This window comes from Hordeum vulgare, chromosome 6H (genome assembly GCF_904849725.1).
Source record: "Hordeum vulgare subsp. vulgare chromosome 6H, MorexV3_pseudomolecules_assembly, whole genome shotgun sequence".
Lineage (NCBI taxonomy): Eukaryota > Viridiplantae > Streptophyta > Magnoliopsida > Poales > Poaceae > Hordeum > Hordeum vulgare.
In genome coordinates, this window is record NC_058523.1 from 455586614 (window position 1) to 455600621 (window position 14008).

The window sequence follows — 14008 nt, forward strand, 5'->3', positions numbered from 1 at the left end:
AAAATCCCTAAACCACCACTATATATAGGAGGGAGGGGGAGGGGCTAGCCTTGAGGGACAAGGCCCTCAAGGTGCGCTGGCCGCCAGGAGGAGGAGGACTCCTCCAATTCGGTTTGGGAAGGAGGAGTCCTCCTCTTTCTTCCCACATCCCTCTTTCCTTTTTCTTTTTCTTTTCTTTTGGTATTTTCTTATGTGGTGTCGTAGCCCTCTTGGGATGACTCCACCAGCCCAATAAGGACTTGTGGCGCCACCCTAGGGCCTTGGCTCACTCCCGGGTGGGTGGGCCCTCCCGGTGAACACCCGGAACCCATTCGTCACTCCTGGTACATTGCCGGAATTGCCCGGAACTTTCCGGTGACCAAATGAAACCATCCTATATATCAATCTTTGTTTCCGGACCATTCCGGGACCATTACGTGATCTCATCCGGGACTCCGAACAACATTCGGTAACCACACATATAACTCAACTATACTAAAACATCATCGAACCTTAAGTGTGCAGACCTTGCGGGTTCGAGGAACTACGTAGACATGACCCAAGGCACTCCTCGATCAATATCCAATAGCGGGACCTGGATGCCCACATTGGATCCCACATATTCTCCGAAGATCTTATCGGTTGAACCTGAGTGTCAAGGATTCATATAATCCCGTATGTCATTCCCTATGTCCTTCGGTATGTTACTTGCCCGAGATTTGATCGTCGGTATCCGCATACCTATTTCAATCTCGTTACCGGCAAGTCTCTTTACTCGTTTCGTAATACAAGCTCCCGTGACTTACACTTAGTCACATTGCTTGCAAGGCTTGTGTGTGATGTTGTATTACCGAGTGGGCCCCGAGATAGCTCTCCGTCACACGGAGTGACAAATCTCAGTCTTGATCCATACTAACTCAACGGACACCTTCGGAAATACCTGTAGAGCATCTTTATAGTCACCCAGTTACGTTGTGACGTTTGATGCACACAAGGTATTCCTCCGGTGCCAGTGAGTTATATGATCTCATGGTCATAGGAATAAATACTTGACATGCAGAAAACAATAGCAATAAAACGACACGATCAATATGCTACGTTCATAGTTTGGGTCTAGTCCATCACATGATTCTCCTAATGATGTGATCTAGTTATCAAGTGACAACACTTGCATATAGTAAGAAAACCTTGACTATCATTGATCAACTGACCAGCCAACTAGAGGCTTGCTAGGGACATTGTTTTGTCTATGTATCCACACATGTATCTATATTTTCATTCAATACAATTATAGCATGGATAATAAACGATTATCTTTAAATAGGAAATATAATAATAACTATTTATCATTGCCTCTAGGGCATATTTCCAACAATTACGTAATACAAGATCTCGTGACTAACTCTTTAGTCACATTGTTTGCAAGCTTTTTGTGATGTTGTATTATCGAGTGGGCCCTCAGATACCTCTCCGTCACACAGAGTGACAAATCCCAGTCTTGATCCATGCCAACTCAACAGACACCCTGGGAGATACCTGTAGAGCATATTTATAGTCACCCAGTTACGTTGCGACATGTGATACACACAAGGTACTCCTCCGGTGTCAGTTAGTTGCATGATCTCATGGTCATAGGAATAGACACTTGACATGCAGAAAACAATAGCAATAAACTGACACGATCATATGCTACGTTCATAGTTTGGGTCTTGTCCATCACATCATTCTCCTAATGATGTGATACCGTTATCAAATGACAACTCATGCCTATGGCGAGGAAACCTTGACCATATTTGATCAACAAGCTAGTCCATTAGAGGCTCACTAGGGACAGTGTGTTGTCTATGTATCCACACATGTATTTGAGTTTCCATTCAATACAATTCTAGCATGGATAATAAACGATTACCATGAACAAGGAAATATAATAATAACTACTTTAATATTGCCTTAGGTCATATTTCCAACACCGGCAGGGTGCCAGAATAGGGCTCCAGATGAGTTTTCTTCGGTATAGAGGCTTGCGGTGACGGAGCGGAAGTTCTAGGTTAAATTTCTGGGGTTTTGGGATTTATAGGAAATTTCAGCATTGGAATCACGTCAGCCGGAGCCACATGGGCCCCACAAGCTAACAGGGCGCGCCCAGGGGGTGGGCACGCCCTTTTTGCTTATGGCCCACAGGTGGCCCCCTCTAGTGGTTCTTCGCTCCGGTATTTATTATTTTCCCCAGAAAAATTGTCAAAAAGTTTTGGGCGATTCCAAGAACTTTTATTTTTTGCAAAAAATCAAAACCATGGTAATTCTACTGAAAACAATGCCAGTCTGGGTTAGTTGTAATTATGGCATGGATACTTCATAAATTATCGATACGTTGGAGACGTATCATACCTCCAAGCTTCTGGCCACCTCGTGGCTCTTCTGGCCTCCTCCCGAAGCTTTTTGGATCTCTTTTGGTCAAGGAAAAATCATCGTAAAGTTTTATCGTGTTTGGACTCCGTTTGGTATTGATTTTTTGTAAAAGAAAAAACTAGCAAAAAATAGGAACTGACACTGGGCACTGGTTTTATTGGTTAGTCCCTAGGATGATATAAAATAGCATATAAATGCTTATAAAGTATCCAAGATTGATAATACAATAGCATGAAAAAATATATACATTGGAGACATATCAGGGGTGAGGCTAGATTTGGCGTCATCCCGTCGCGCCCGATTTCCATCTCACGCCATCCACAATCAATTTCGCCTTGCCCCTCGCGTGCGAGCTGCATCCCCTTTGCATCGCACTCACTCTGACTCGATGGAAACTGTCGATTTAAGGGTTTCTAGCGAGGCAGGCTCCGGACTGCTTCAAGGCTCGTGCCGATGCGAGCCAGCCCACCTAGTATGCAACCATACGTCATATAATGTTTGTTCCATTAAATAAGAATATATTATCGAAAATAGTGAGGACTAGAGGAACCAACATATTTCATAGTTGAACAACAACATATCAAGCTTATATAAACACATCAATTTTGTAAAAGAACATGCTACACTTTGTTTAGTTTATATAACTGATATGGAAAAGTAACATAGTTTTGCATTATCACTCCCAAGTTTTGCACACAAAATTTCCAAGTTCTCCACTGAAGGGCTAGATCGAACGGCGTGGAGCACGCTAGGCAGGCAACGTCGCGGAGCATAGATGCCCCCAGGAGACGGGGAATTCATTTGACATATGTTTATGGCCTAAAAGCCCAGCCAATGAAATTATGAAACGCTGGTCCAACGGATGAAAACCTAAACTGTCAACATCATCAGTTCAACCACAAGTTTGGTATTTTGAACTATGGATTGAGGACACCATCAATGATGGATTTAAAAGAGCCACGACACCTAAGATGGCTGGCCGACGTCCTCTAACGTCTTGTTGCATCCTCGAGTCGAAGGACGACTAGGATCATTCCTCTTGGTAATGATATCATATGGAAGACAATTCCTCTTGGTAATGATATCATATGGAAGACAATATTGCCTCAACACGACATCTACTAGGAGCAACTATAGAAGTCTCGTGCACCAAGGGGGCCCATCCCCATGGTCAACATGGCGCCATCGTAATGTAGCATTTGACCCGAACGTGTTTTCATTTTCCATCAAGGGTCATGTTTGTTAGTTTTTGTGACCCGTTTGTCATTTCTTGTTCCTTAGGGTCCTGTGTGTAAGATGCCATATGCCACGACTTCGAGTAATGAAGCATCTGGGGCCTTCGATGACGCAGTAAATAAAGGAAGCCAGAAATATCCGACGGCGAAGCCCGTCTTCCGCACCAAGAAAACAGAGAGAGGAGCGCCTTGAGGAAGAAAAAATAAAAAGGAAAAGGGAGAACGAAAAGAGCAGTCCCATCTTCTTGGGCCGCAAGCCGAGCTGGAGAGGCGCCGTCCAAACACGCACAAATACGCACGCATCTCCCACAACCTTCCCGATCGAACCGGCGGACCCCGTTAAACCCTACTACACCCGCAAACCCCCCACCAGAGCCATGGCCGCCGCCGCCGCGAAGGTCGGGGCCGCCGCCGCCGCGAAGGTCGGGGCCGCCGTCCTCTCCGCCGGGGCGGCCTTCGCCGCGTCCTCCCAGAAGGTGAACGCGGAGGGCGGCTCGGGGTTCCGCTTCCCCGGCTTCTCCTCCTCCTCCCCCGCCCCCGCTGCGGCCCCCGCCGCGCCGCCGCCCGCCGCGGCGGCCGCGGAGGAGGCCCCTCCCAAGCCCCGGAACGACAACCCGCGCACCACCGCCGCGGGGTTCGATCCCGACGCGCTGGAGCGCGCGGTCGAGCTGCTGCGCCAATTCGAATTGAGACCTGATACTGATGTCAAAAAGGTAGGTTCTCCGAGGGGTGGGTGGGAGGTTCAGTTCGGAGGCTGTTGTCTGTGGGTTCTGACGTCGACCCATGGTTGTGCAGGCGTTCGCCCATGCTAACAAGCGGGAGGAGACGCGGCAAGCGGAGTTCGCTGCAAAGAAGGCCGACTACCAGAAGGAGGCCGCCCAGATCGAGCTTGTGAGATAACTTTCTGTCATCTCATTGTTTGTTCTTACTTCGTTGGTCACAATCCTTTGAACGAATTGGCATTAGGATCACACTGTTGCAAAAGTTGGCAAATATCTTCACAACGTCTTCAGGCATTTCAATATCACGAGGGGACGATTTCGGTGTACATTCCTGCTAGTACTTTCCGTTCCATTTTACTTGTTAGTTGTATAGCGATAGTCTAGACCAAGCAAGGGGCATATGCAATTTACTATGTTATCCAAGAATTGAAAAAAAGGAGAAGAAAACTCAGGTCCGAGGTGTACTCTTCAATGAGCTAGGGGATGCCACAAGCAAGAACCGCTGATCTTTCAGTGGCACACACACACGAAAAAGAAACTGCTATTTATGTACTATTCTCTTGCTTCCCGATAGTTTTTGGTACTTAATTGCGAGAGGGCATATATATGTTTGCTACTTAATCCTGTAGAGACCAACTGCTTGACTGTAATCAAGTTCTACCGCATCCTATTCATTACATGTCGTAAATGTTTCAGATCATGCCCATTTATATGTATTTTACTAAACATAAATCTGCAGTGCTAAATTTTGTCTTTTGTATATTTGTGTATTTATGTGGCATGTTGCATTTTATCGCATTTGCAGGAGAGGACACGTGTAGAGTATGAAGAGAAGAAAAAACTTGCGCAAAGTCAAGCTGAAATAAAGGCACAAGTAGCTCGATATGAGGATGAGCTACGAAGGAAGAGAGCACAGCATGAGCATGAGGCACAGAGGGCAAGAAACCAGGAGCTCGTGAATATGCAAGAACAATCTGCAATTAAGCTAGAGCAGCTAAGACGCCAGAGTGAAGAGGAAATCAATGAACTACGGAGACGGACAGAGAAGGAAAAAGCACTTATAGACCAGGAGACTACCAGACAGCAAAAAATGGCAGAGGCGGAGGCCAAAGCACTTGAACTGACACTGTCTGAAGAAGTGAATCGGCGATTGCTTATTGAGAAGGCAAATGCCGAGCGGGAGAAGTGGGTCCAAGCAATAAATACAACTTTTGAGCATATAGGAGGTATACCTTAGCAAGTTGCTATCTCAACATGCTTACCGAATAAACATGTGAATTTCTTGGATGTCATTTCTACTATAAGCTATTTCTACATGTTTGTATCACTTGCTCTGTCTAGAAATAGATATGTTCAGTGCAATTATTAAGGAGCTAATTGCAGAGATCACATGTGCCCTTCAAGTGTGCCCGAATCAATCTCTAAGCTCACATGTTCTCTTTCTCTCTGATGAATCACATGCACGCTGCTTATTTCCCATGCACACACTATTTGCACTTATAAGTGATGTTGGAGTGCAGCTTCAACTTATCCAAGGTGATTAAGATATTCCTGAGTAGTAGTTCTGCCATTATAGGAAAAGTGGAGTTAGAAGTGCGTATAATTGTAAAACTACCTACATATTTGGATAATATGAGAAATGAGATGGTAAACACCAGAGATGGAGCCATTAATTTGGACATGAGAGAGCCAAAGAGATAGCAATCTCAGAGGAAATACATTATATCAAGTGTCAATTGACATAGTGCTGCGGCATATGTTTGGCAATAATGTTGAGCCGTTGTGAGCATCACCAAATCAAGACTGGTAGCGGACTAGCTGTCAAAACAATTATAGTGGTGGCAGGCTGGCTTTCACTTACCGTAGTGCCGAATGACAAACCATTAATCTAGTGATTTGTTGTCTGAGCACTTGGGCCTTCACGGACTGGGCCTGAGTGTCTAATAGTGCTAGATGCCCCCCCCCCCTCTCACCCCCACCCCCCCACCCAATGTACCGGTTCTGTGATGTCCTTGGAAGGTGTATCCAACATGGTGGCAAGGCGAACTGTGTTATAATATGCTCATATCATGATATATCTGCAGTGCTATAGGAAAATCCGGTCTAACATTTTTCTTTTGACATTTTAGGTGGTCTCCGGACGATATTAACTGATCAGAATAAGCTAGTAGTAGCAGTTGTAGGCACAACTGCACTTGCAGCTGGGATTTACACAACAAGGTAAAAATCATAGTACTCTCTATGTTTGAACTTTGGACATAGCGATTGGTAAATGACCATAAATTGAAAAGAATCCTCCAAGTGTATCTTGACCTTGTAAAACTAAAGAATTAATTGCTTGAAACTGCTGTTGTGCATCCACTTGATGGCAAGTTGCAACTTCTAAAATGTACTCCCTCTGCAAAGAAGGAATTACTGTCATTCATGAATCAAATTGATATTGATACATGAGATGCTTATGTGAGGCAACCTAGTTGCGTATATTGAAGACAAAATGACTCACATTGTGAATCTATGAGACCAATTTGTGCTACAATTATACTGGAAGCTATTATTTTGGTTGGATTCTTGTAAACAATTATAAAGCAGTATTACTGAATACTGATTGCTCTTCTACCGTTAATCCACTGTTCTTCATTTCATCTGCCTTAGCCCTTCTGGTGAAGACTGTTTTTTGTCAAAATAAACATAGTTCTTGACCTTCTTATCCTTTATTGCTGAAACCCAATCTTGCTTTCTTTAGCCCCAATAACGCAAATGATATTTTGTAGTTATATTTGTATTTTTCATTTGTGCATGTGATGTTCTTATACAATTAACACATTTGCCTCCAGGGAAGGTGCAAGAGTAGTCTGGGGTTATGTTGACCGTATTCTGGGCCAGCCATCACTGATCAGAGAGTCATCGCGAGGGAAGTACCCTTGGTCCGGTATCCCCTCACGTGCTATGAGTACTGTGACTAGCAAATTGAAAAATGGGAGCAATCTGGGGAAGGATGGGAAAGGTTTTGGTGATGTTATTCTAAATCCATCTCTTCAGAAGAGAGTGAACCAACTAGCTAATGCCACCGCAAACACGAAGCTTCACCAAGCCCCCTTTAGGAACATGCTTTTCTATGGGCCTCCTGGCACAGGGAAAACAATGGCAGCAAGAGAACTAGCTCGTGAATCTGTAAGTTACACAAGCCAATTCCCTGTGAGCACTAATGCAACAATTTGAAATATTATTAGTTCACTAACATTATGACCATTTACAGGGACTAGATTATGCACTGATGACTGGTGGAGATGTTGCACCATTAGGATCACAGGCAGTCACCAAGATTCATCAGTTGTTTGACTGGGCAAAGAAATCTAATAGAGGTTTACTCCTCTTCATTGATGAAGCTGACGCTTTCCTGTGCGAGTAAGTGATAGTCAGATCTTCAGAATACTTTTTGTTAACAAGATTCCGTGGTATCATGTGATTTTGCAGTATTTGATATTTCAGAAAGCATTTGAAATTGTCGTGTAATTGCTATACATCAGCAGTAGAAGGGGTAGCAATGTGGTGGCTATTTGTATGCTCTAGAATTGTCATGTCGCTTCTTCCTATGTCCGATACCACTGAGATATTGCTGCTCTCAAGTCCTGTACTTGTTGGTAATATGTTTTGCCTTTACCCTACTGCATTGTTTGACATTTCTTTAATTCTGCAGACGGAACAAGACGTACATGAGTGAAGCTCAAAGGAGTGCTCTGAATGCTCTCCTTTTCCGGACAGGTGACCAGTCCAAGGACATTGTGCTTGCACTCGCGACCAACAGGCCTGGTGACCTTGACTCCGCTGTTGCTGACCGTATCGATGAGGTTCTTGAATTCCCCCTGCCTGGGGAAGAAGAGAGGTCTAAGCTTCTCAAGCTATACCTCGACAAGTACATAGTGAAGGCTGGCGAAAAGCAAGGAAAGGGCTTGTTCAGCTTCTTCCGCCGCCAGCCTCAGAAGATAGCGGTGAAGGGGATCACCGACGAGTTGATCCGGGAGGCTGCTGCCAAGACCGACGGCTTTTCTGGAAGAGAGATTGCAAAGCTGATGGCGAGCGTGCAGGCTGCCGTGTACGGAAGCACGGAATGTGAGCTCACCCCGGGCCTGTTCCGCGAGGTCGTAGATTACAAGGCCGCCGAGCACCAGCAGAGGCGAAAGATAGCTGGTCATGCCTAGGAGTAGATTGTTACAATGTTCATTTCTGGAGAGGGAGAGAGTGCCTGGACTGGGGCCGGGTGATTCACCTGCCTCGTCTTGGCTGATTCTTTTTTGCTTGCTATGTCCTGACACCTGGGCGGAATTTTGGAGGCTTGCATGTATCAACAACGTCAACATGGCGCAGTTCACTTCAACAAGCTCGGCAATTTTCTGTTCTATTTGTCCACATGTACGCTAGCCTTTGGTGGCGTGATTTGATTTATCATAATAATCTAGCCGTTGACAGTCGCTGTAACTTGTGATTGGCCTTTTTGCATCTATCGTGTAGTATGAATGATGCGTCGTCGACCATCAGTGGGGTCGATCGTCGGTATCCCGTAGGTTGCCTCAAACCCGCATAGTTTTCTCTCTGCTGCAAACTCTACTCGACCTATGGAAGACATCCTGAGTTTGCATACTCGAAAGTAACAATATCATATTGGTGACTTCCTGATGTTTGGTCCTACAAATGCACCATCTGGACAAACGAGGATCTAGATATACTTAACCAGCTCTTTGAAAGGCCTTCAGGTACCTGCGCGTGTCTACCACGTTGGTATTATCCGGCAATGAATACTCCACACAGCCTATTATATGATGAGCAATGCTACACATACGCAGAGTTACGTTTAGTTTTACGTAAATGGCCATTTGGCAATCTGTGATTGGAAGTAGGGGGAAGGAGGGGCCCACCCTCGCTGCAATTCAGGGGGCCGAGAGAATGGATGAAGGAAGGTTACTTAACTCTGCAAGTAGCTGTTCATAGATGTAGTATTATTGTTATATGATCCACCCTCACATCGTAGGCCATTTTAGAACATCAAACGATTTTGTGTTATGCAAAGTCTATCCTTCTTGGTTAGATATAAGAAAGGATACTCAAATGTAGAACCAAATCAGTACTGCAAGTTACTCATAGCAGCAGTGCCGCTCAAAATGAATCCAACTATCCAAGAAACCCAATTTCATCTTCAACAAATAAATGTGATGGATGCAACTGCAGATTTCCTTTCACTCGTATATAAAGTGTGTACACATATATAGAAACAATCCACACAAAAGCCTGTTGCTACACTTGCGACCGGAGATTCAACACGGCTCCATTCAGCTCATAGCGGCGGTGATGGAAGATACAGCAATGTACAGATACAGTAATGTCCGAGACGGTGCCCAGGCTCATTCAGCAGGGCGCTGGCTCTCAGGCATGTCACACTCGTCAAGCAGCGCCAGGATGTTATGCTCAGGGGCGCTCACCGAGGGCAGTATGGCGCGCCTCCGGACCGCAGACCGTGACCTTGTGGCGCTGCTGTCGGGCTCCAGCTGTGACCCTTCCTTCACTACCGGGAGGTCTGTCCTCGGCCTCCCGCCCGCTGTAGACATCCTCTCTTGCCATATCCTCCCATCCTGGAAACCATGAATCAGTGAAACCAGTAAGGGACCGATAATAGGCTCAAACTTTCAAGTACTCCCTCCGGTCCTTTTTAGTCTGCATATTAGCTTTGTCCGAAGTCAAAGTATCGCTACTTTGACCAAATTTAAAGTGTCGCTACTTTGTCCGGAGTATATGTAAGAGCCAGCATGTCATCATAGCTGTATTTCTGCTACACACGTCCGCTACCATGGTTGTTTTTTGTGTTAGCCATATCACCCTCTGGCTGTTCTTGCTACTTGGCAGCGGACTACATGCATAGCACATACTTACAAACATGCAATCATTCATAAACAAGACAGAGGATGGCTTACATGCAGTATTGATGGCTCAGGAAGCGGGCATTTCACTGGTTGGTCAAGGTTGACAGGCTCCACAGGGTGCTCCACCGGCTTGAACTCGATGCCGACCTCAATGCCGTGTGGGCTATCTCCAGGATCAGCTGCCGGGTCAGACTCCCCAGTCTCCATGTTGGGCGCCAATGTCTCCACAACCTCCTGCTCCATCATAACAAATTCGTTAAATTAGTATCAATTTCAGTTCCCAAAACTGTTACTAGCTCACTAGAGCAGTTGGGCAAGACAGCCAAGAGGTAACTGAGTAGTACAAAAATTCCCACAAAAAAGAACTGCTCTTGGACATGCAAAATCGATCAAGAACACTAACCGAGTAATACAAAAATTCCCACAAATTTGGCTGAGAAGGTTGGATTACAATTAGTATACCTAAAAATATCGAAGCTTTCCCTAAGATAACAAAGAATGTTCTTTTTTGTCTGAGGAATCAACAAAGAATGTTATGCTATGAAGTTCTCGACTTCCTATTCTTCTCCCATACTGCACCCACATCATGGTGAGATTGTGAAATCGAAACCCGACGCCGGTTCTTGGCTGAATAATCCATGCAAACAAGCAGAGCAAGCATACAGTAGGTTCAAATCTATCTCGAATCCTACCAAACAAACTAAGCTAAAAGCATAAATCATCCCCAAAGGAATCCTAATTTGAAGAACTGGATGAGGAAAGGGGAGGAGCTACCGTGTGTTGGAGACCGCACCATCCACCCATCATGGGACGAATACGAGATCAATCGAAATACTAGCTCGAATCTGAAACTTCCGCGACCTCGTAGAGCTAAAACAACGCAGCCTTTACATATCGTATATATACAGGCAGATCTCTCCTCTGGGCAGGTAAACTAGGGAGCAAGTAGGAATAGAGAAAGGACGGGCACGATAGACAGGAGACAAGAAAGCAGGAGAAGGGGGAGCTCACGACGGCGCTCTTGGCGCGGCGGTGGCCGGCGCCGGAGGAGAACCTGGAGAAGATTCCGACCATCGTCCCCGCGGCTGCCGCCAACCGCCCTGGCTCGAAGCTTCCGAGCTTTTCTTGTCCAGGGGAGCGCTGATCGATCGAGTGATTGACCTGTCGGAGTGGCTTTAGCCACCTCCTTTTTTCCCCATCTGGCTTAAATCGCCGAACTGCACACGAATGCGACGGATTGGTGATATTGGGAAAGTGGGGTACTCTCGTTCCTCTCAGACTTCATTAATTAATTGAAGTACGTATTAATTAATTACGCATAGTACATCAAATCGAAGAAACCTAACAAAGCAGCACAAATCAAGCTGTATAAAACCTCTTATAAAATCCAACGGATGGAGTAATAAATATCTTCGATAAATCTAAATGTTATCATCTGATTTTGAGAAAAGCAATATTTTTTGACGATTTTGCACGGAAGTAAGGCCCAGAGGATAGGACTAACGTTTAGATTTATCAAATCTGTACACTTCGCTCCTCTGATGAGACACTTTAGTAAGCTAAATGATGGCCCACGCTTGGTGCGGAAAATATGATGGACATATGCATAAATAGATGCTAAAGAATAAACCTATTGCAGAAACAAATTTAGGATTGCTCACAGTTCATATTATAAAACAATAAATCATATAAAGCATTTGACAAAATGATGTATAAGAAACTATTGGATTAAAGTAAACGGGATGCTATTTTAATAAAAAAATGTGTAACATGATCTACATAAATATGTTCTAAGTGTCCAATGTATATACTGTTTATTCCCATACAAAAAATATTGAAATGTTTGGTAGATTAGTGCACAAGTTGTAACTTATGACCACATGCATGATTTTTATTAACACATGATCACATGCATGACTGAAGCAAATGAAAGAATAGAAGAAAAACAAGAAATGAAAAAACTCCCAATAAACAAAAAATAGGAAATATTTTTAGTTTTTCTTTTAATACTACAAACTAGATCAACAAAAAAGCAAAACCGAAAGAACGTGAAATATTTTTAGATTTAAAAAGAAATTCAAACACACAAGGAGAAAGGAAAATAAATACTGAACATGGATATACGATGAAAACGATGAACACCGGCAATTGGAATGAATGTGTGATACATGAATGCAAATTCGATGATAATACGTATTCTCCCAAGCTTAGGATTTTGACCTAACTTGGTCTAGGGCCATGGTTGGCATGGGTAGAACTGGTAATGGTAGTTGGGGTTGTACTTGAGGGCGACATCTATCGTTTGATGAGCAGCTTCACTCCGTCGAGCGGCCTCTCCTGCTTCTTTGTATGCCTCAGCATCCTCTTCGTGTATAGAATATCTTTGTTTTCCTAAAAGATAAAGAGGAAAGGAGGAGACAAAGTAACATGGACTAAGCGGATCTTATCAAAGATTAGCCACTAACAAAATTTCAGGTCTTCCTTTTTTTTAAAACCTATGACGTACCATGGCATCATAATCAAGATAACTCAAGGGAAACTCTGATCATTTTCCTTAATAGCTATTCCAAGACAAGTAGCTATGCGTGTGGCATAAATTCCCTCGAAAAGATCTCCATCGAAAGAATTCTTGTTTAAACGACGCGCAATTATAGCCCTAAGATTAAATTTTGTATCCCTTAGTATAACACTTCTAAGAATACTTACATGAGGGGCACAAGTGGTACTAAGGTCATGCTTGCCAATTATGCATCTTCCTATGATCAGAGAGAAATAATGGATAACAGGAAAATGAATGCTCTCAATTCTAGCTTGTGTTACACCTCTAGTTTTCCCACGAGTAATGCTCAAAAGGAAATGAATGCAATATGATTTATGTGGTTTAAGATAAATCCCCCAGTCGGGAATTTTTCAAGCAATGCAAAAATACGTAATGCTCATGCGGAGAGATTTGTTGCAGAAGTTGAAAACAACATCATGAGAAGAGCGATGAGCTACTGATGTCAGCTGTGCTTCCCTTGCAACGGCGCCAAGAATAGTCGTGTCGACGGCACCAGGAATCCTTCAGCTGTGGCTACGCCTTAAGGGACTTCCTAGGCAAGTATGCAAAGGATTTCCCCCGTGGCCTTGGAGCCTTGCGTTGGTGTTCCCTGGAAGCGGAAAGGGTGATGTAGCACAGCGGTGGTAAGTATTTCCCTCAGTTTGAGAACCAAGGTATCAATCCGGTGGAGGAGTATCACAAGATCCTGCACAAACACAAAAGCTTGCTCCCAACGCTATGAAGGGGTTGTCAATCCCTTATAGATTGTTTGCCAAGTGAGAACTGAAAGCAACAAAGTAACAAAGCAAAGTAAAAGCGGAGGTGTAAACGATGGATGTGAATAGACCCGGGAGACGTAGTGTTTACTAGTGGCCTCTCTCATAAAAGCAAGTAGATGGTGGGTGAACAAATTACTGTCGAGCAATTGATAGAACCGTGCAAAGTCGTGATGATATCTATGGCAATGATTATATCTATAGGCATCACGTCCAAAACAAGTAGACCGATACTTTCTGCATCTACTACTATTACTCCACACGTCGACCGCTATCCAGCATGCATCTAGTGTATTAAGTCCAAAAGAACAGAGTAACGCCTTAAGCAAGATGACATGATGTAGACGGACAATCTCATATCAACGACAGAGCCCATCTTGTTACCCTTGATGGAAACTACTTAATGTGTGCCTTGCTGCCCCTACCGTCACTGGGA

General features: G+C 44.3%; 2 protein-coding genes across 3 annotated transcripts; one reads left to right on the plus strand and one right to left on the minus strand.

Moving 5' to 3' along the window:
• The first annotated feature begins 3947 nt into the window (after positions 1-3947).
• LOC123404817 (ATPase family AAA domain-containing protein 3-B-like) lies at positions 3948-8821 on the plus strand. Its single transcript, XM_045098763.1, has 7 exons — positions 3948-4336; positions 4419-4514; positions 5151-5571; positions 6475-6565; positions 7180-7516; positions 7602-7750; positions 8043-8821. Exons 1-7 carry the CDS (start codon positions 4001-4003, stop codon positions 8542-8544), a joined length of 1932 nt encoding a protein of 643 aa, XP_044954698.1. The 5' UTR covers positions 3948-4000; the 3' UTR covers positions 8545-8821.
• A 729-nt stretch (positions 8822-9550) lies between these two features.
• LOC123404818 lies at positions 9551-11432 on the minus strand. 2 transcript variants are annotated; one of them, XM_045098764.1, is made up of 3 exons: positions 11269-11432; positions 10309-10491; positions 9551-9969 (listed from the first exon to the last, which is right to left on the minus strand). In XM_045098764.1, the coding sequence occupies exons 1-3, from the start codon at positions 11329-11331 to the stop codon at positions 9742-9744; spliced, it is 474 nt and encodes a 157-aa protein (XP_044954699.1). In that variant the 5' UTR covers positions 11332-11432; the 3' UTR covers positions 9551-9741. The 2 variants fall into 2 exon arrangements, with proteins under 2 accessions (XP_044954699.1, XP_044954700.1); XM_045098765.1 differs by lacking the exon at positions 11269-11432 and adding an exon at positions 11032-11234.
• Between the last annotated feature and the right edge of the window lie 2576 nt (positions 11433-14008).

What these genes read in the sequence shown, in the direction of transcription:
- LOC123404817 (XM_045098763.1), top strand. Translation starts at nt 4,001, where the DNA reads ATGGCCGCCGCCGCCGCGAAGGTCGGGGCCGCCGCCGCCGCGAAGGTC. An exon ending in AGGCCGCCCAGATCGAGCTT is followed by an intron (nt 4,515 to 5,150) that starts GTGAGATAACTT and finishes TCGCATTTGCAG; the next exon opens with GAGAGGACACGTGTAGAGTA. An exon ending in GCTGGGATTTACACAACAAG is followed by an intron (nt 6,566 to 7,179) that starts GTAAAAATCATA and finishes ATTTGCCTCCAG; the next exon opens with GGAAGGTGCAAGAGTAGTCT.
- LOC123404818 (XM_045098764.1), bottom strand. Translation starts at nt 11,331, where the DNA reads ATGGTCGGAATCTTCTCCAGGTTCTCCTCCGGCGCCGGCCACCGCCGC. An exon ending in GCCGCGCCAAGAGCGCCGTC is followed by an intron (nt 10,492 to 11,268) that starts GTGAGCTCCCCC and finishes ATGATGGAGCAG; the next exon opens with GAGGTTGTGGAGACATTGGC. An exon ending in CTGAGCCATCAATACTGCAT is followed by an intron (nt 9,970 to 10,308) that starts GTAAGCCATCCT and finishes CATGGTTTCCAG; the next exon opens with GATGGGAGGATATGGCAAGA.